Genomic DNA, 22,508 nt, shown 5'->3' with positions numbered 1-22,508 from the left:
CAAGCGATGGAATGAGTAAATAATTCAACAAATAGATGAATAAATAAAAGGGGTCGGACTGTGTGGTGGTTAAGCAGCAGGAGGGGGAGGGGGTGGCGTTCAGCTGGGGTGGGGGGCACCTATGGCAGAGGGAGGGCAGCTTTCTCTCGCTGAACATGTACCGTCTGTACAATCCTGAACCTTGGCACCGGTACAGGCATCTGCTGCCGGCCTCCCTCTGCCAGTCCACCGTATATACACAAACATCTGCTTCCCTGCACACACAGAAAAAAAAGGAGGGTGAGGAGGAGTGAGGGGGCACACACGCAGCACTTGACAGGTCTGCATTTTCGCCATCCCGCCTGGCCCCCGCTCGCCCGGTTCTTTACACAAAAACCGTAATGCATCCTGTCAAGCCATTAGGCGGTGATACGATCAGCTCACAGGCCCCCATTAAGCCATCAGTGTCCACCTGTGATAAAGACGACCATTTGTTTTCTTAAAGCCCTACTTAATGTCCGTTTAACTCAATTTGTCAGGAAATGTACAACAATTTCCTCCTGCATCCTCAACCCCCCCCCCCCCCCCCCAAAAAAAAAAACAACAACCCCGTGCTGCTGAAATCTGGTTGGGGTTCAAAACTCTGAAGAGGAGGGAGGAGGAAGAAGAGAGGTTTGTATTTTTATTTTTTTTAGGATGCATATTAAAATGAGGAGGAGGGGGCTGGGTTAAATTGCTTCTTGTATTGATGTATCGTGTTGCGCGAGCGCCGAGAGGTGGCCTGTTTTTCCCTCTAAAAGCCGATTTTTGGACAGCAGGGGCAGGAGCTGGAGGTTGTTTTGCCTCCATTAGCCTCGGTCCGCGGCCCCTGCTCCCTCTCTCCTGATGTGACAGCACTCTAAAATCCGGCCCCGCCGTCATTACCGGTGCACACGCCACGAAAACCATAATAACACCTTTTAAAGCGGCATTGTCCCCACACATGTCGACTGATCACCCCCTTCTCCGCCTCCTCCTTCTCCTCCTGCTTGTCCACATCCCCGGTGAGGACACCTAACAGCCACTGAAACATCTGTTTATGTTTTGTCTACAGATACATCATTTGGATTTTGGAGGGGTGGCGGCGGCGAGACGGGTGTGGGGGGCGAAGCATAATGATCCTTTGCTGTGTTGTAATCCCAGGCGCGTGAATAGCAAATCAGCTATTAACTCCAAAAGGGAGATCTGAAAACTATCTGCTAAAACACAACAAAAAACGACACACAGCATCTCCCTTTCATTAAGAGCTGGCAGCAGTGCACTTTCTTTTTTTTTCCTCCTGTCTACGATTGTCCCGGCTGCCCCGTCTTCCCACTAGCGGTGGGACGGTGGCGCGGCCAAGCAGACAGGAAGTGGAGGGGCCCCTGGTAGCGGCGGCGGTGGCAGGACTGCCGACATCTGTCGTGGTTGGAGAACTCAGTGCACAGGAAATGGGGTGTCACGGCGCGTGCTTGTTGGCCATTATCCTGGCATCCTAATGAAGTGTGGGCAGTTCGCAAAAGGTGGTCTCTGGATGGCATGTCGAATGCACGGATGGGCAGAAGCAGCGCATACACTCGCCCCCTTCCAATCCTCCCCCTCTTTCTCTGTTCCCGGCGCCTGTATCCCATCTGCCCCGAGCCGCCAAACTGCACCCGATGGGACGCAGGCTGCGTCGGTGGCGCATGCGCCGTTAGGCCGAGTGCAAGGCCATTAGGCGTCTCGGCACGGCCTGCGAGTGATTGGAAACACACAGCGAACAAGTGTCCTCTTGGCATGGATGCTGCCTCACGCTAGGAGAGCTGCGCCGCGGCGGTGCGATGCCATCAATATACCTGCCCCTAATGGTCTTCGCACCACAGATCAAGTGGTGTTAGTCAGATTCCTGAAGGGCCTTAGGTGCCCGTTTATTGACACAACAAACAGGAAAGACTCCCCTGACTGAGCGCGCTTCCACAACATTTCAGCGCGAGACGCCCCTGAGCGCACATAACCATGCATCAAAATGGCAATTTATAGAAATCTGCGCAAAGATGATGGTGTTTAATATTTGAAAAGGTCAAAACTGTCTATGTATCTATCTGGAGGAAGAGGAGCGCCGCAGGAAAAAATGACCTGTTATCAGTGAGAAGACGCTGTTCGTAAGATGAAACTGAGGTCGTCTAGGGTCACTTTTTTAAGTCATGTTTGTTCTGAAAGACGAAATTAGAGATAATAAAAAAAAACTCAACCTTTTTTAAGGATACAGGATACAGTGAGGTCCAACTTCTCTATGAAAAAAATATGCTGATAAAAGTTTGTATGGGTCCACTCAGATTAATTTATTTTACTAAAATCACAGCCTGTATATCAAAGATGGAAGCGTTGGGGTCTAGACAGTAGTAACTTTTACAGCTCTTTTCCAATCTTCATGAGCACTCAGATACAACAGGTCTTATATCTAAGTGCATTCTATCTAACATTCACACTGCAGTGCACACATAATAATACTCAGGCATGCAGACTGATGATCAAACCACCATCCTTCTGATTATGACCTGCTCTATCTCTTGAGCCACAGCCAGGAGAGAATGAAGGGAAAATGAAGGAAAGAATGAAGGAAAAAGTTAAGGTGGTGCTGTGGTGCCTTAAACCTTCATTCTAGCAGAAAGCCAGAAGCAAAAGAGAAAGGCAGCTGGATACAAGTCAACTTCTACCACCATTAATACCCCAGCAAAGGCTTTCCTAACAGGTTTATGGTCTCAGTTGCTAGTTTCACAAATTATTTAATAACTTTGTCACAGTAAACCGCAACCTCTTTGCAACTAGAAAAAAAATTTATGGTTGCCAAGTGATTGCATTAATTATCTGTTTATTTTTATTGCATTCAGCAACAAATTGCAAGACTGCAAGTAGTTGGGGCAACCAGTTGAATGCCTAGAGCCTGAATGTGCAGCACCCTCAATCTACTGGCAAATAGTTTCTATCACAAGGCGATTGCACAGTTGGGAGGCAACCTGTCTCCAGACAATCACAGTCCAACTCTGACTACCCATAACCACTCTCAGACTGGCCGGTGAAGGTTTGCAAATAATTGCTATCTAATTTTTAACCGCAGATAGACAACCAACATGTTGCAATCAATCGATGATGAACTCAACCGTGAAGCACTTCTGCAACAGGCGGCTCGACTCAACTGGATACCAACTGGTTCAATTCTGGTTAGATAAGATAAGATAACTCTTTATTGTCATTGCACAGTCATACATAGTACAGTAGTACAATGAAATTGGAAAACTGTCCTACGTCGGCACTACATATAACATAACACGACACGATATGACACATCACAACGCAACAAACAACACAACACAGTATATTAACTTAGTATAAAAAAAGAAGAATAAGTGTATGTGTATTGCACACTGTTATTATTGCACATTAATTATTATTGCACCTTGTTATAAATAGAAATATTATTGTTATTGTTTTAAACATTGTTACCTCCCCCCTAAAAAAGTCCAGGGAGGTATCCAGTCAGGTCAGCTATTTACATTGATCAGGGCTGTTGCCCTGTTGTAAAAGCTGTCCTTGAGTCTATTTGTTCGGGACCTCAGCAGCCTGAACCTCCTGCCAGACGGCAGCAGCTTAAACACCCGGTGTCCTGGGTGTGTGCAGTCCCGTAGGATGCTGCGTGCCCTCTCGAGACAGCGAGTGCTGTACAGGTCCTTCAGGGAGGGAAGAGGATGTCCAATGATTTTTTGGGCCATGTTGATGACCCTCTGGAGTGCCTTTCTGTGTGCTGTGGTGCAGCTGGAGAACCACACACCGATGCAATATGTCAGCACACTTTCAATGGAGCAGCGGTAGAAGACGGTCAGCAGCTCCTTCTTCAGGTCCATTTTTCTGAGGATTCTCAGAAAGTGGAGACGCTGTTGGGCCTTCTTTAAGACCGCAGAGGTGTTAGAGCTCCATTGGAGGTCTGTGTCTATGTGCACACCCAGAAACTTGAAACTGGAGACCCTTTCCACGCACTCCCCGTTGATGCTGACAGGCTGCAGCTCGGACTTCCTCCTTCTGAAGTCAACTACCAGTTCTTTTGTCTTGGTGGTATTGAGGTCCAGGTTGTTATCTGCACACCAATCTGACAGCCCCTGAGATGAGCCCCACCACGGTGGTATCATCTGCAAACTTGATGACTGTGTTGTCTGGGTGGGAACTAACACAGTCATGTGTGTACAGAGTGTACAGTAGGGGACTCAGTACACAGCCTTGTGGAGAGCCGGTGTTGAGGCTGAGGGCACTCTAACTCTCTGTACACGGTCTGAGAGGAAGTCTCTGATCCAGCGGCAGGTGGTGGAAGGAAGTCCAATTTCCAGCAGTTTAACTATTAGTCTGTCCGGGAGTATCGTATTGAAAGCAGAGCTAAAGTCAACAAAGAGCAGCCTGGCGTAACGGCCCTGCACTTCCAGGTGAGAGATGGTGGTGTGGAGCGTTGTAGCGATGGCATCTTCAGTTCATCTGTTAGCTCTGTATGCAAACTGGAGCGGGTCGAGTGTGGGTGGCAAGCAGGACATGATGTGACGTCGGACCAGTTTTTCGAAGCACTTCATTATAACAGGTGTTAGAGCAACTGGTCGGTAGTCGCTGAGGCTGCTAATGTTAGTACGCTTTGGCAGTGGGACAATTGTGGCTGACTTTAGGCACGGCGGGATGCAGGACTGGGACAGTGAAGTGTTGAAGATCTTAGTGAAGACCCCAGCCAGCTGGTCTGCACACTCTTTTAGGACCTTTGCGGTTACCCCATCTGGTCTGGCGGCCTTCCTGGGGTTCACTGCCCTCAGTGTGCGCCTCACCTCATATTCCTGCACTATGAGGCTTGGGCTGCTGCTGCTGTCCGATGTTTTTGCTGCTGCTGCCTCTGGTCCCTTCACCTCAAAGTGTGCGAAGAAGTGTTATCAAGAATCTATGTCATTTTGGAATTAAATTTCCATCGCGCAGCAATTGTGTCGCTATTGATGCAGGAAATTGTGTTTCAAGTCTCCAACCTTCTGGCTGGACTATGAGTGTAAGTAGGTATTGTAAACATTTGCTTAATGTGAATGTCTGGAAACAGGTTTCCAATTTCACTGATTTATTACAAGGAATTCCATATTATCACTTACATGTTTGTGGTGTTTAACGTATAGCTTATATACCTTTCCAAGATGATTTTTCAATGTGATAGGCCACATGTAGGAACTGCAAATAATTACTGTAAATTATACAGAGTGAAAGCCTTTACAGTATTATTAAGCACAAAGAGAAGCTTTGCCATGCTGCTAAGCACCCAAATCTCTTTTAGCCTGCTTTTAAGCAACCTTAAACAATCATTTATTTTATCTAAGTATATATGTGTGGCTATCCATCACCACATCAATATAAATATTTGAGCCTGTGTTTTCACGTGCTTCTTAACAGCTTCTCTCCACACAAATGATCCCTCTTCAGGTAAAGAGTCTCTACTTAGTCGCCTGCCCATAACTGTAATGGGCTAATGTGCCGAGTAAATGTAGTACTACAGCCCTGAGTGCTTCATCAATACGTGCGACTGATGCAGTACAGAAGGGGGATTATCACGAGCGCCAGATGCTAAGCCAGTGACACTGCACACAATCAATTTAAAGTCCTCTGTGAATACTGTAGCATCACGCTGCAGATATGTTTATCTGGAAAAAATATCAATGAGATCACTGATAGCTTCAGACCTAGTGATGATTTGTGACTAACCAAACACTGGTGAAGGCAAAGTGACAGAACACAAACAATCAGTGAAAAAAAAAATGTTTTTAAAAGTAGGTCTCTCCAATTAGCCCAAAAAGCCAAAGTGACTAAATAGTACATTAGTTAAGCCTCAAATGACCTCTTCCGTTTGCTCTTGACACCATAAGTTGCACAGACCTGTTCTGTACAGATGAGCTGACATGCCGAATAAGCAAATATACTTCCAGTTAGAGGACAGCCTACAGAACTGGGTGACAATATGTCGTTTTTGTCCTTCAAGCTGCAATAAGTCACTATGAGTGAAAAACTGCTCTCAAAGACCTCCAGTTCTGAATTTTCCTATCACAACTACCAGAAAAAACACAATAAAGTGGCTATTTTCCAAAGAAAAAAAATACAGGTAAATTTAAAAGGAAAAAAGGTCAACATTTATGACAAAAAGCGTGAATTTATGAGGAAAAGAATAGAACATTTATGTGAAAAAAACCTGCAAATTTCTATGAAAATAATTGGTAAATTTTAAAAAAACTGACAGAATATATGAGAGAAAATAAAACATTTACATAGATAATGCTAAACGAATGAATGAGAAAGAAGCTAGCAAATGTATGGAAACAACTGGTAAACTTACTAAAAGCTTCTTAATTTAAAAAGTAAAAATGTTAATTAAAAAAAAATGCTATTTAAAAAAATTCCAAGAACATCACAAGGAACAATCTTGCGAATTTCTGAGAAAAAAAATAGCTAACTCTAAAAATGCTGGGTAAATTTACAAGAAAAGAACGACAAAATGTTACAAGAAAAAACTCGGAAAATTAGTTTTTGAACTACTGGTTTCAATAACTCAGTAAAAATGTTGTTAGAACACCAACAGTACCTGTTTCCATTTGTATCATTAAGATACATGACATGACAGACAAATTCGTTTCATTTGTTTCGTTTCTCACATGAGTAACGTCAGAAATTTGTTGGTTATTTTTTTCTGGCTAATTAAATTTAGACAATTAAGTAAACTGACCATAAAGCAGTATGCTTAAGGGTGGGGCTTTTTTTGTGATTACCAATTCACTACTGTATGAACATACCATGTGTTGCGCATGAAATTAACATGAAAACCAAGGAGGAAATGGCAACAAAAACTTTAAATTGGATTTCACAAACCAATGAGTAATGTCATGCTAGCCATGTTACCTAATGTTACCATTATGAATTTTACTATTGATAAAATCAAAATCCTAAGGCTCTCATTACGACTACTAAGAAATAGTGATGGTAAATTCGATTCTTTTTACTGAATCGAGTTTGAATGAGTCACTCACCAAAATGAATTGTGGTTTTTGAGTCATTTGAGTCACTGAGTCAGTTGGCCAGAGAGTGCAAAAAATTTACGTTTTCACTCAAACTTAATTTGTTTCTTTTTTCATGTATATCCTACTGCTAAGATGATTGAAAAAGACAAACAACTATTTTTGTAGAGCAAAAAAGAGCAAAAAAATTAAGACTTATAAAGGGAAAATTTATTTTATTTATTGTTATTTTATTTTATTAGTATTTTCCTCAAATGTGTCAAATATATATTTTCTCATCTAAATGTCCACTGAGCTGTGAGCCAGGGGGCGGTAATGCGCCTTAACATTGGTTGCCAACCAAGAAGAAGAAGAAGCTGTGAGTCAGGAGGGGTGAGGGGGGGTGCGTGAGTGAGTGAGTAGTCGTGTCCAAATTCATGGGCTGCATCCTCCTGAGGACCCGCCCTTCGCGGTCTACGTGGGCCGGGTCCTCAGAAGGTCGGGTAGGCCGGAAGTAAACGGCTGTGAAATTGGACGGCCTAGCCTTCAGATTTGCGTCACCGCTGTCTCGGTGGACTTTAATGAACTCAGCCGTCTGCTCCTTGCTATCTAAAATATAACAGGACACTGGTGTAAATTCTCGACCATCTCACACTTCTGTTTAATCAGTTTTCTGTTTGACGTTTATTCAGCTGTGTGAAAACCGCCTGGGGGATTAATAAAGTTTTATCTAATCTAATAACTTTAATCTCAGCCAAACAATAACATTTTTAGGTTATCTAAGTGACTTATATATTACCTTTAACCTGTGTAGCGAAAGACCGAGGCGATCTGAAAATGATGTGCCGGGAGTTGTGCCGTTTTCGGTGGCTCTAGTGACCCTCGAGCTCCCGGCTACTTATCGAGCTGGTGGATAACAGACGTCTCCGAAAACGTCAGAGCACTTTTGCAAATATGTGATATCTTGATAAACCCAGCAGATATTTGAAGTTTACACAGCTGCATTCTCACCTGAAAATATGTTAAAAGTTTATTTTGTGACCCAGAAAGATTACTAAGAGTAATTTTAAAACTTAGTAGCGCCCACCATTGCTGGAAACTGGAGTTTGGCTGGGCCGCACTATGAATTCTGGGATATGGTGGGCCACGAAGGACACACCCGACCCATCCTTCAAATTTGGGGAAATGAAGGACACATTTATCGGCTGCATTCGGAGGAGTCTACGAATTTGGACAGCCTTCGGCGCGTTGTTGTGACGTAATCGGTCTACAAATGCGGCCTCAGGAGGATGCAGCCTATGAATATGGACACCCCCAGTGATTCGTTGACGCTACGATTCAGCACAGGAAGGGAGGGGACGAGTAACTCAAATGTGTTGCTAGTAGAGCGATGCTACTGTGAACTGAGAAGCTATTGTCTTGATGTGAGCTTTCTACTCAGGGTTTTTTCTTCCAGTTCAGAGCAGCAATGTTTTTGTTAAGAAACTGGCTGTTGTTTTTTTCCCCACAATTTTAATTATAAGCTAGATATTCTACTAATGAAATTAGTTTGCTAACAGCAACAGGGATGAGTCAGTTGGGCTTGTGAATCATGATTCACGAGTCAGTAAAGTGATTCTCGAGTATTGAACGATTCGTTCATGATTTGCACATCACTACTAAGAAACTAACGTACACGTAATGACAACATAAATGACAACCTAAATATAACATGCACGTAATATCAACAAAGCACACACGCATGTAGCGTAGATGTAGTGTATTAACACAAATAGGAGGAGATAGGGAACAGACATACGTACATATGTCACGTAACATTGTAAATTCATTAGTTGTCAAGCAGACCTCTTTTTTTTATCTTTATTTCAATTTGATCCAACTGAAAATTTTACATGCACAAACATAAAGTCACAAATCACTTCTAGGACAGGTTTTTCATTCTGTGTGTGCTTTCCCTCTCACAAAGACCTGACAGACCATTTAACACGTTAGATGACAGCAGCAGCTCAACACACTCAGAGGGAGGATAAAACATCTAAACTGGCAAAGCACCCAATGATGGAAGAGGCTCATTTTTCACCTGCGACTCCTGCAGATCACTTTATTATGACCCAATGTCTTTGTCATACACGGCAGCAAGAAGGATCGTCTACCTGGAGACAAACAGGCCCCACAGTCCCCTGCAGGTCCTGACAGGGGAAGGAGGTAGTTAACCGTATTACCTAACATGTCGTGATGGATGCTGCTGCTCTCTGCGGGGGTTAGGGGTCAGGTAGACCCCCCTGCTGAGAAGAAGACAGATGAGGCCGGGCGCCGTGGCCAGACACCTCGCTCACACAGCCTTGTTTTCTTTGCTCCCAAAGCAATCTGATACATGATTGGCTCTCAGAGGAGCCACGGGTTTGATGATGCACATGATTAACGCCGGTCCGCCGCAACACAACCCGACAACGTTAGTGTGATTACTGGTCCGGCTCAGGAGGTAATTCCTTTCAGAAATGGGTATTAAGTTAATAATCCGGGATGTTTTTCAAAAATTATCCTCATATCTATAACAAAGTGCTGTAACGAAGCGGCGCCATTTTCCCATTGGCAGCTATTTCCTGTCACACAGAAAGTGATATGTCTCAGATTTTGGTTTGGTTTTGCAAACTTGGAATAAGATTTAAGAAGAAAAAATAAATAAATCTTGATGTTTGTTAAAATCTTTCATTTAAGCACTCTTTCTGAAATCTAACCAAGGAGAAGGTCTGCAAATTGGGCTCTGATGCTTGCATCTTACCTGACTAACTATATGTTTAGTCCCTGTTAAATAAATAAAAAAAAATTATGCAGAAATACTGATTAAGCAGCGATGGTGATAAAATTTATTTAAGTAAAAGACATCTGAAATAAACCAGCAAAAAATCCCAGAGATTAAAATTAAAACAGGATTTTTCTGTTAGTTATTACACATGTACACAAAACCCAGGATAAAATCAGTATTACAAGTTCAACGAAAAGACCTGCTTAGTACTAATTGGCAGATACCTGCTTGCCAATTAGTACTAAGTGACACCTACAGATTACACCTGCAGGATGGTGCTCAGTCGTGGAAACACATGCCATGAAGCTCACAGCACACAGTTTTTGTGCTGATGTTAATCTCAAAGGAGGTTTGGACCTCTGCAGTCAATGATTCAAGCAGAACGTTGGCAATTATCTCGGAGTATGCACCTCATCACCCGGTGACCTCACTCTAAAACTGTACGTGGTCGTGAGACGTAATCTATCCTGGAGGCCTACTTCTCAACTGGCTCCTTTCAATGTGTAGGAAGATTCACTCTGAGCTTCTCCCGAATGACCGAGCTCCTCAATCTATCTGACTTAGTCCAGCCACCCTTTGGAAGAGGTTCATCTCTGCCTCTTGAATGCGCGTTTTTATTCTGTTTGTCACTACTCAGAGTTCATGATCATAGTTGATGGCTGGAAGTAGATCAACTGCAGACATTGGTTTCAATCCATCTGTCAATCTCTCATTCCCCTCACTCAAGAAACAAGACCCCCAAATACTTCATCTCCTCAATTTAGGACAGTAATACTTGTCTCATGACTTGCATTTGATACTTCACTGTTTTCCAAGTTAGTGTTAGCTGAAACTGGCTTTGGGTAGAACAAACTATTCATTGATAAACCTAACCGCATGGTTAGGTGCTTGATTTTATACAGCTGTGGCAAAGGGACTAAAAACACAAATCATAATTTGTCAGATAATTACATTAAAAATATTCCAAAAGGATATGGTCCAGAGGTCCAGTTTAGTCCCTCTTGTCCATCAAAACTGGTATGCCCATGTTAAGACAACTTTAAGGCTTAGCAAAATCCAAATGGATGAGTTACAAAAACATTTGCCAAGAATACTGTTGTTATTAGAGTTGAAACTATCCAAAGAGACCAAAATCATTTTTTCTATCAGGCTGTAAAGATGTTCATTTCTGCTGTAAAGTTGGACATTTTAACATGTTGGAGGCAGCATCAAGTGGATATTAGAGGAACTGCAGCCTTTGGCTTTATTTTTTCTACCTACGTAGGATGTCGTTTGTGTGGACATTTTTGTTATGCTTTTTTGGGGTTTTTGGGGACTTTTTGGCAGCTGTTATGATCTGGCTTTTCAAATCTCACTGCATAACAAAATTTTTTATTCACTTTTCTAATTCTTGTTATTTTGTTAAATGGCAGATAAGCGGTACCAACTTTAAGTAGGAGCAAGTACAAGACAAGAAATAGTCACAGATTCAGCTCATGTTTCCCTCCTGAGCGGAAAATCCACAAATGTGAAGGAGGTTAAAATAGAAAAAAAGACTATCTGGAGCTTGGGAGTGCTGAATCAGCCTTAAATGTGTTACAGATGACTGTAACGGCGACGTGTGGATGCACTGCGCCCCCTCATCCAACCCTCAACACTGGATATGCTTTTTTACCTTTCAAGGCACCTTTCAGCCTTGCTGCTCCATTCATCACTGCACCAACTGCGCAGGCCTATCACATTACAGGCTTTTTCTGTGGCAATACTGTGGGGTTTCATTCTTTCAGATTAGATTTGGTTGAGTTCTCAGTTTTGTTTTGTTTTTTTAAATTATTATTATCATTATTACTTATTTTGGCGGGTTCTATTCTTCTTTTTGGTGCAATCAGCACTTAAAAAAAGCTGTAATGCTCCACTACAATATACACCCATGGGCCACTTTAACAGTTACACCTGTTAACGGTTTGTTAACAAAACTATTTAATCAGCCAATCACTTGGTGCCACGCAGTGCATTTAGACATGAAGATGTGATTTTAGTGAATTTAATTGTGGCATGGTTGTTGGTGCCAGAGGTCAGAAGAGACTGGGCAGACTGCGTAATGCTGATAAGGAATCAGCAACTCAAACAACCACTCGTTACAACCGAGGTATGCAGAAAAGCATCTCAACCGCAGCAGAAGACCACACCAGGTGCCATACCTGTCAACTAAGAACAGAAACCTGAGGCTTCACACTGACTCACCAGACTTTAGAGACAGAGTCTCAATTTCTGCTGCAATATCCAGATGGTAGTGCCAGAATTTGGCATAAACAACATAAGAGCATCCTGCCTTGTATCAATGGTTTAGACTCGTGGTAGTCTAATGGTATGGGACATATTTTTTTGCACACTTTGGGCCCATTACTACCAACTGAGCATCATTTAAACACGGCAACGTTCAGTCTGTGTTATGTTTCCTGTTTTACTTTGAAGGTCCATGTCTTATGTTAATGTATCTGGTTTTGCTTCCCCTGTTTCGTTAGGCCTGATTTGCCCCAGCTGTGTTTCCCTCCTGTTACTCATTCCCTGATTGCTCCCTCTGTGTTTTCATCTGTCTGTGTCGCGATCTACCCTCTTCTTGCTGTGTGCTCTGTCTGCGTAAGTTTATTTGCAAGTTTGTTACCGATGAGTTACTTTCCGCCTCCGAGTGTCTGCACTTTGGGTCCTACTACCATTCCTACCTGCACACGGCCGTTCCATGACAGTGTTGTTGCAAGTAGGAACACCTGGAGTGTACAATGACTGGTTCATGGTAAAGCGCTGCAATCTAAAAATAAACTAAAAAAGAAACGCTTGAGGCATCTTTTAAACCGCAAAAGATGACTTCCCCGTTACTTTCAGCTTCACCTGGTTCTTTCTGTAATTAAAACTGGCCGGACACTTTTTACAGTGCAAGCCAATCTCCGGCGCTGTCAAACCTCACAGTCTCACCTCTCGATGCTTTCCGACAGTGAATAATCGTCTGGCGCTTATGCAGCTTATCTGGGTATGTCGAACAACGGCAGCGGGAAAGAGAGCCCTTAATCTGGGCGTAATCAAACCTGACAGTCACCTACAGCAAGGTGTGGCGCCACGCTGGGAACCAGTCAACCGAGAGCTCTGATCAGCAGAGAGAAAACTGCCAAGCCATTAATATTAATCCACCTAATCGGGCTGGAGAGCGGCGGAGTGATCAGAATGCACAAGAAGGTAAAGCTCGTCACCACGGGCGCCGGCTTGCTGCAGAACATCAAGGTAAAGCTGTGCAGGAACCCGCGGCGGTCTATTTGAAGTAGGTGAGGGAAGCAAGGTTTTTGTTATTGTTAATTACCTTCTTTGTAGTGAGTCTAGAGGAATAGGCCTCCCCTCCTGTCTCACTTTTCCTGTGTATTTACTCCTCCAACTTACCTTTTTCCCTCTATTTCTTCTTCAGTTTTTTTTAATTTCCTTACTCCAACAAGCTCTTTCTCCCCACCTCGCCCCCCCCCCCTTTTTTTTTTCTTTTTTTTTTTGTCATTTTTCTCTCTGCTTCCTGCAAACTCAATCCCAGTTTTACATGTTTCTCCCTCTTCTTCTCTTGTTACAGCTCAACTCTTTCTTCCTTATTGGAAGAAGAAGAGAATGTAGCAATTAGTTTCCCTCCTTCCTCTCTCTCCACGCAACACACACCATCCGTCTTTTTTCCTACTTTCTCCTCTTTTCAGCTCTAATTTGGCCCCCTCTGCTTTCAGTTTTCCTCTTTCACCCCCTTTATTTTGCTTTTCTCGTCTCCTGTCTTCATTTGTTCTTTTGTCTTTCCACACACAATCTGTTTTCCTGTGTTGCCACCTCGTCTTCCCATTTTTCCTCCTCCATCTTTCTCAAGTAAAGTCACGGCTATTCATATAGCACATTTACAAACAACAGCAGTTAGTCCAGTGTGCTTTCCAGTGTCAAAGCAAATCCTAGTATATGAAAAATACACATCTAAAGAGATAAACAGCAAGATAAAATAATTTAAATGAAACACGCACAAAGCAAAGACAAAGAAAGAAAAAAATCACAGTAAAAACAACACATTAAAAATATAATAGGAAGACTTTAAATTGAAATAAATATCATTATTGGTTGCAAAAATAATATAATCCATATAATCAAAAACAAAAGAATAAAAATTAAACATTAGAGCTCCAAAATAATCAGTCAATCAATAATTGAGATGTGTAGTGTTGCCCTAGTTCCCATAATCACATAACAAGCACACCCTTCTAGTTTTGCGAGTTGTTTAAAGACTTCAGTCATGCAGACCCAGAGAACAAGTGCCATGTGACAACCACCAGTCGCTATGGAAACATGTTTACTTAACCAGTTGCAAGTGGAGGCTGGGTATCACCAAGTGAAATTGGTTGCAAAAAGATATATCGTGCTGCACCAAAAAACTTCCTTGTGATTGCTTTTGTCACTGGGAGGTTGTTGTGGTCACCTGTAGTTTGCATGGAAGACACTGGCACGTCTACAAACACTCGTCAAGTGTGAAAAGACCAACACAAATTTTCTCTATTTCCTGAGAATCTGACCTACTGTTCACTGAAACCTCATCAGAAATGGTCGCAAGCCATTCTTCAGGAAGGGAAACAGGGAGATTAAAGAATTAAAGATCAGTCATAATAAATCTAGTAGGGGAATGAAGTCAGAATTTAAATGTTTGCCTCAAATCATCATCGTCAGTGTGTACCGTTTTTCTGCACTATAAGGTGCACTTAAAATCCTTTAATTTTCTCAAAAATCGGCAGTGCGCCTTATAATCTGGTGCATCTTATCTATGAATTCTGGCTGTGTTTACTGACCTTGAACCGATTTTTTTGTGGTACACGGCGCTCAAAAATCTGTCAAAAAATGTTTGTTTTAGTAGGACTTTACTAAGCTACGAAGCCGCACCGCTTGATGGATTGTCTGAGCGTTATGGCTACCGTAGTCAGGAGCCTCGCGGCTCATAGTAATCTGGGTCCAAACGAATACTGTGTAAATTCTTTCATCTTTAATAAAATGATTGCTGCTTTACCAGGTGTAACAATTACGTTTAACATCCAGGCATCCATGAAAACAGAATTTATTAAATTTAACGGCGTTATAAGTTAGCAAGAAGTTAGCAGAAAGTTAGCTCGCTAGGTTCGCTAGTTACCTAAAAATGATATACCATGTTCTGACTGAGAGGTTTCTGGGCAAAAGTAAAATGTACAGCTCTGCTATCACTTCCAACATGAATGAAGACAGAAAACTACACAGCAGTGATGTTTGTAGGGCTACTGAAGTTGGACTAGCTGGATAGTGATCGCTAGCGACACAGCTATTTTAGCATAACAAAGCATAACTCAGTGGGCCCAAAACTCTGTTCACTTCAGGTCCTAAAGTCACACGAACACTGCGGCATCACTGAGAGTTAAAGACTTTCTAAATTCTTTCATCTTTAATAAAATGATCCGCTTTGCTGCTTTACCAGGTGTAACAATTAAGTTTAAATGGTAAATGACCTGTATTTGTATAGCGCTTTTACTAGTCCCTAAGGACCCCAAAGCGCTTTACACATCCAGTCATCCACCCATTCGCACACTGGTGATGGCAAGCTACATTGTAGCCACAGCCACCCTGGGGCGCACTGACAGAGGCGAGGCTGCTGAGCACTGGCGCCACCGGGCCCTCTGACCACCACCAGTAGGCAACGGGTGAAGCGTCTTGCCCAAGGACACAACGACCGAGACTGTCCAAGCCGGGGCTCGAACCAGCAACCTTCCGATTATAAGGCGAACTCCCAACTCTTGAGCCACAATCGCCTCATTATCCAGGCATCCATGAAAACAGAATTTATTAAATTTAACGGAGTTAAAAGTTAGGCGAAAGTTAGCAGCAAGTTAGCTCGCTGGTTTCACTAGTTACCTAAACATGATATATCATGTTCTGACTGAGAGATTTCTGGAAAAAAAAATAAAACGTACAGCTCTGCTATCACTTCCAACATGAATGAAGACAGAAAACTACACAATAGTGACGTTTGTAGGGTTACTGAAGTTGGGCTAGATGGTATATAATGCTGTGCTAGTGATCGCTAGTGACGCAGCTATGTTACGGTTTTTCTCAAATGCTAAAACACATGTCACAAACGTTACCACCAGGTCCCCCAATGTCCAAACACAACACCCTTCTCTAAAGCTACATAAACACAACCACACATTCCCACTGCAAAACTCAAACTCCCACACCAAGAGAGCAGCTCGAAGCTGTCAAAACTGTAAACACTATACACAGCATTACACACTACAGCAAAACAATTGAAAACACAATGCTCAATTTGTGAGAAGGTTCTTTGGTTCATAACTGCCAATGCATATTTTTATAAACTGTACAGTAACGGATCGTCATAGAACCCTGCAGAGGATTAGGCATTTAGATTTGTGAGTTTCACATGAAGACTAAATCTATAAAAACATCCTGCATGTACGTACACTACTGTAACACAACTCAATGCAAAAACAGAATCTATCGCACACAACAGTACTCTCGGAAACATGATCAGGGTGTGAAGTCTTTTTTATTGTCTACACGGTCTTTTTACAGTATTACACACAGTCACTGTGCGGCATCATGTCGCCGAGCTGCATTGGGCCACATCACCTTATCCACATCACAGGCTATATTGTCCCTTGCTAGGCACCGCGGGAAAAACGCCCTGGAATGGCGAATCCATCCCTGGAAGGCCTCCACTGGGATGTCAGCACAGGCCAGCTCCATTGCCCGTACGAGGTTCTCTCTTGTGTATGGCTGTCTGTCATACACCTTCCATCTCCATGATGAGAAGAACTCCTCTATAGGGTTTAGGAAAGGGGAGTAGGGTGGCAGACAGACGTTTAAAAAGTGGTCACTGTTGGTGGTGAACCACTCTCTGATTTGGTGTGTTTTGTGGAAGCGGACGTTGTCCCAAATGATCACATACATGTGATGTGCTAGCCTAGGATGGTGTTGTTGACGGTCCAGGAGGATTTCTTTTAGCTCCTCTAGGAAGGTGAGGAGACGTTGGGTGTTGTAAGACCCAAGGACAGCATGCCGGTGGACAAGCCCCTCCGTACCCATAGCTGCACAAAGAGTAATATTACCCCCCCGTTGGCCAGGAACCTCAGTGATGGCTCTTTGGCCAATGATGTTACGGCCTCTTCGCCTTCGTTTCTGGAGGTTGAAGCCAGCCTCATCCAGGAAGAGGTACTCATGGGGTCTGGCCATCACGTCCAACTGCATTATCCTCTGTGAACATGGAAAAGCGTACAGGTGTTCAGAACGGTCAATCAGGTAGCACAGTATTGTCCAGAAGTAATGTAGGCCACTAAGCAACACAGTATGTCCACTAACTGTACTGTGGACATGGATGTATACGTACTTGCACATACTCGTAACGTTGTTCTATGTGTCGCGCAGAGTTGCGCTCAAAGGGAACCCTGTAGACCTGTTTCATCCTCATCTGTTGGCGCCGGAGAACTCTGTCTATTGTGGACACGCTGACAGCATCAATGTTCTCAAAGTTTACATTATCTGCAATGACTTTGTCTCTGATCTCTCGGAGTCTAATGCAGTTGTTCTCACGGACCATATCTGCAATGAGGGTTTCTTGTGCCGCTGTGAATATGGCAACCCTCCCACCTCTATGTGGCATCCTTTCAGCTCTAAAGAAAGAAACATGTGTTGTCAATTGACTGATTTATATGTAAAACTACATGTAAAGTAACAGACCACTTTCACAGGCCTGTAAAACTGTAGTGTGACAAAGAAAGCAATAGCGTACTATACCTGTTGTGTTGTCTAAATGCCTTGATAATGGTGGCCACGGTGAACCTACTCAGGTTTGGATGTACTCTTCATCCCGCTTCAGCCATTGTCATGCCATGGCCAATGACATGATCAATTACTGTTGCTCGCATATCATCTGTTATGATGGTGCGAGGTTGTCTTCTTCTCCCACCTGGACCTTCTCCTCTCTCTTGTTGGCCTCCTTCTCTTCCTCCTCTACTCCGAACTCCTCTTCTTCTTCTTAGGCCTTCACCTCTTCCTCCTCTGATCTCAACCCCTCTTCCTCTTTGGCCTGCGGCTCTTCTCCTTCCGCACGCTCGAATGCCTTCATCCATTGTGATTGTTTGGCATCTTCACCAAACTATGCTTTTATAGGTGGGGTCACATCATTAGCAACAGGTGTCTTCAATTTTGAGTCGTTGTGTGTAGTGACTGACGCCAGGTGTGTTCCCTGTGTTCAAAGATTGGTGACTGTGGCAAGCATTTTGCATCACATGGGCTTTCATTTGAGAATATGAGCAGAGTTGTTTTGCAACATGTGTTTTAGCAAGGAAAAATGTGTTTAGATTTATGAGTACAGAGGGTTGTGTTTTGTGAATTGTGTCTTCATGTGACATGTGTTTATGGTACTGGAATATGGTGGCTACATTTAGTAAATGTGTTTAGACTACTGGTCATTTGGGTTACAGGATTGGCTTTTGTGTTTTAACATTTGAGAAAAACTGTAACATACCAAAGCACAACACAGTGAACCTGGAAAATGAACGCAAACTTTTTTCCACTTGATAAAAGTTCCCGATGTTGTTGTGTTTTTTGACAAATGCAATCGCATGGAAAATTGCTGTAAATGGACCAAACTTCAGTAGGGGAGAACAACTGAGATAATCCAGCCACAATATGAGGTTAGTCATTAATGTAAGATAAGATAACCTTTATTAGTCCCACCCGTGGGAAATTTGTTTTGTTACTGCACGTCCTGTCCGGCCTGCACGTCCTCGGCCTGTCCGGCCACTTTCCAGGCCGTTGGCTGGACATCGTTTATAGAGCAGCTACCAGAGAATTCAACATTAATGAATCAATGGTACGGAAGTGGAGGAAGCAAGAGGAATGAGTTGAGTAAAGTTTGACTTATCTGACTGTTTTGTTTCGTTTAATGCGCTTTATAATCCGGTGCACCTTATGTATGAAAACAGACCCATTTGTCGACAGTGCGCCTTATGGTCTGAAAAATACGGTACAGAGAAGGTAAGGAGAGAGGTCCAACAGTGAGTGTCTACAGCCATCTGTATAGACGGTGGAGGCTCTTTCATGGCTGCATTTCATCTTGTCAAAATTGATGAAATTGTGTACACAGAAAAGTACCGTCAGATTCTGATATCAACCATGTAATACAATCTGGAAAGCATCTGACTGTCAACAGCATTATTTTTATCATGTCAATGATCCCAAACACACTGCCAATGCAGTAAAATCATACCCGGACAGAAAAACACACAGTGGAACACTATCAGTCGTGGATCAGCCTCCCTGAGCCCAGACCTCAACATTCTTGAAGCAGTGTTGGGTCATCTTGAACAGAACAAAAGGCAGAAACATCCAAAGAAGAACTTTGAATGTCCCTTAAGAAGCCTGGAGAACTATTCTCTCAAGACTGCTTAAAGAAATGAGAAGAAAGCTGCCTAAGAGAGTTCAGACTGTGCTGAAGAATAAAGGTGGTCACACTTTGACTTTCAAGCAGGTAAGAATTGAACAAACACTTGTTTTTTTTTTGCCCTATATACTATATTTACATGAATGTTTGCAAATGTTTCCTATTTTCCTTGCAGCATATAAAGAAATGAGGGTTGTTTCCAGAGTTTTGCACACTAATGTAACACAGTATTCACTTATAGTACCGAGTTACAGATGAATTTAATGTGATTATTACGTTGGTTTCCAATAGGCTTGACTATTAGTATATAAACCACCACTGGCTCTTCATTTTGCCCTGTATTTTTACAGCTATAAGTAATATTAAGTCCTACAGTTTGGTAATGAGTCATAAGTCTCAGCAGTAACAACCAACCCACTCTCACAGCATAATCAATTCTTAACAACTTGCAACACAAGTCTTCCTGGTGCAAATTACACTGAAAAGTCCTAAGATAACACTTTGCCAAGCAATTCTCTTAACCCTGTTCTTCTTCCTCTCCGGTCCATCTCTCTTTCCCCGTCTCTGTGACCCTGGCTCTGACAGAAGATCAGTGTACTACCCAGAGATTCCAGCTCCTCCCGGTGAGCAATGATCACCTCACTTTACCCCGACTCGGACTCTGCTTCACTGAGGCTGTGAGCGAGTGTGCAGGCCTTATCTCGCCGCCGCCACACAGAGGATTACTTTAGCAGAGGAGATGTAGCCAGTGGATAAAGTTGTGCTGCTTCACCTCTCATTCTCTCGAAGCTGACAGACAGTCCAGGAAGCGTGTTAACAGCCATCAGATAGCGCCTGACAAATACGGCCTCTCTTTGTCTAGTTATTTTCCTGTCGCCTGTGTATTTTTTCCTTTCCTGGCTATTAGGATAAACATTTAAAAAGTCTCAAATAATCAGGAATGAGCAAAGATCTGCAGAAAGTAGCAGTAGCAGCAAGCAACCTGCAGAAGGCTTTTTCACGGCAGCAGAGAAATGAGAAAAAAAATGGGTAAATAGTGAGTGGAGAGAGAGGTGGGGGCAGAAAAGTCCTACGCTCAGCAGCTTTGAGAGTCCGAGATGTGAAAAGTGACTGGTTGATTTATCACGGGGGAAACGGAGCCACAAAGTACAATTTTCTACCTTGGCCGCAAACAATAATTCATAATGATGTCGCCCCCTGATAGCAAGCAGACCTTTGTGCCGTGTCGGTCCTCGAAAATGATCGTAATAAATGTCAGGACTTCGCAGGTAACTACTTTAAAAGCCATTAGAAGTCGTCATGATGGAAGATACCGGCCGACGCTTCATATATTGTGATAACAACTCGGTTTTGCAGATAAAAGACTAGAAAAATGAGCGGGCTGTTTTATTGTGAGGTTACAGGAGCTCAAGGACTATTACAGATAAACAGGTTATGTCAATTAAAGATGGCTAACCCAAACGCTCCTTCCTGAGTGGCACGAGGAAGGCCACTCGTGCTCCTTTTATTCATCAGACGTCTCCACCTTTGCTCAAAATGACAGATATTAACTACAGGGGGAATCAGAAAACGTACAGCACACCATTTCGCAGCGCTGTCATGTCTACACATTGACCTTTCAACTGGAAAAACTTAGACGGAGTACTCCCAGCGACGGTAATGCATCACAGTTTAATGGCGTGTCAGAAAAAGGCTCTGCGCTTTTTGTTGGCTCACATTTTTTATCGCCACATCGGCACATTATGAGAGAGCTAATGAACTCTGCGGATCTGAGTAGGGGAGGAAAAAAATAATAATAATCACCCCTGTGCTTTTGTTCCAACTTTTGTTGCTTCTAAAAAGTGGGGAATTTAACTTCAAAACGAGCCCATATTGAGCGCGGGAATCTAATACAAAAAATAATACTTGTAAGAGCAAATAAGCAGACGCGGATGAGCATTGGTCTTTATGTACACTCATCTCGGAGAATATTGGATCTTAGCGCGTTCAATGTCATCCGTTTTTGTTCTGAGAAGGGCTCATAAAAGCAGCGGTTGATGTGACTTTAAAGTTCCCCGGGGATGTGAGTGAAACTGCTTTAAAGACTCTTTAAAAGCACCGCCAGTTGCACACTTGCAGAGACTCTGGGATTAATAGCAATGAGTTTACCTACTCTTTCATCGCCTTGATATGCAGAAATCTAATTATTTATACAACCTTTTTTCTTTCTTTTTACAAGAAGGAAAACGCTTCACTTGCAGGTATAAAACACAGGATTGTTGAGGAGATGGAGGTTTTACTCAGCTCTTCAGATGTTTCAGAAATTATAGTGTGTCCCTTGGCATTTTTTGAGAACTTCCCCAACTCTGTTAGGTGTGTTACTTTTCAAAGAAACACAGAAGCTCTGTTTCATAAATAGAAAAATGTGTTCATGACCCACATAATGTTGCTACTGAGGGGTTTAGATGCTTTGGCCTCAGGTGATATACTTGGTCAATAAAGCTGATTGTGCTTTTAATTCTGATATTTGCAGTATTAATCTAATATAAATATTAGAGATGGCACGATACCACTTTGTTATGTCCGATACCAATATCATAAATTTGGATATCTGCCGATACCGATATGAATCCGATATAGTGTGTTTTTTAATCAATAAAACTGTTTTGTTTTTTTTTATATCTTGCTGCTTTTTGTATAAGTTCATACTCAAGTTTAAAAAAAACAAAAAACCACTTAAGTTATTCTGTTATACCTGTATGCAAAAAATACACTGCACCCAAAATATTTCATAGTTCAGCAATACTGATCAATCTAATAAACTTAAACCTACTCCATCCTCCCTATTCTGGTATTTTAAAGAGTAAGCAACCTAACTAATAGGGTTCTAAAACTCCCAGCAAAAAAAATAAAAAATAGGGAACCACCCCCCACCTCATGATGCTTAATCGATGAAGTCAACTTTAATTTGATGCTGTGTGAAAAAAAATGCACAGAAATTAATTATTTTTCAAGAATAATTAAATAGATTCAACATCTTTCTTCAACAGAATTGCAGACTGCACAGATGGTACCTTCCCAAAGGAAAAAGTACTATAGCTTACTAGGATATATTAGACTTAATAGTTACTATATAGAGTAATGGACTTCTATACATTTTACATCAGATTAAAACTTTGGGTGTAAGATTCAGATAATTATTTATTAAAAGCTAGACATTTTAAATGAGAATAAG

The 22,508-nt window shown here is 42.5% G+C and overlaps 1 protein-coding gene across 1 annotated transcript; it reads right to left on the bottom strand.

Annotated features, from left to right (window-relative positions):
* Window positions 1-1,301: 1,301 nt before the first annotated feature.
* On the bottom strand, window positions 1,302-18,367 carry LOC146361198 (uncharacterized). The gene is made up of 5 exons (XM_084921456.1): window positions 17,644-18,367; window positions 17,237-17,519; window positions 16,480-17,103; window positions 12,784-12,904; window positions 1,302-1,729 (listed from the first exon to the last, which is right to left on the bottom strand). Exons 2-5 carry the CDS (start codon window positions 17,507-17,509, stop codon window positions 1,302-1,304), a joined length of 1,446 nt encoding a protein of 481 aa, XP_084777582.1. The 5' UTR covers window positions 17,510-17,519; window positions 17,644-18,367.
* Between the last annotated feature and the right edge of the window lie 4,141 nt (window positions 18,368-22,508).

Source organism: Perissodus microlepis, chromosome 23 (assembly GCF_051167445.1).
Source record: "Perissodus microlepis isolate ML-2025 ecotype Zambia chromosome 23, ASM5116744v1, whole genome shotgun sequence".
Classification (NCBI taxonomy): domain Eukaryota; kingdom Metazoa; phylum Chordata; class Actinopteri; order Cichliformes; family Cichlidae; genus Perissodus; species Perissodus microlepis.
Note: the sequence above shows the minus strand (reverse complement) of the source record. Positions and strands in the feature narration are given on the sequence as shown.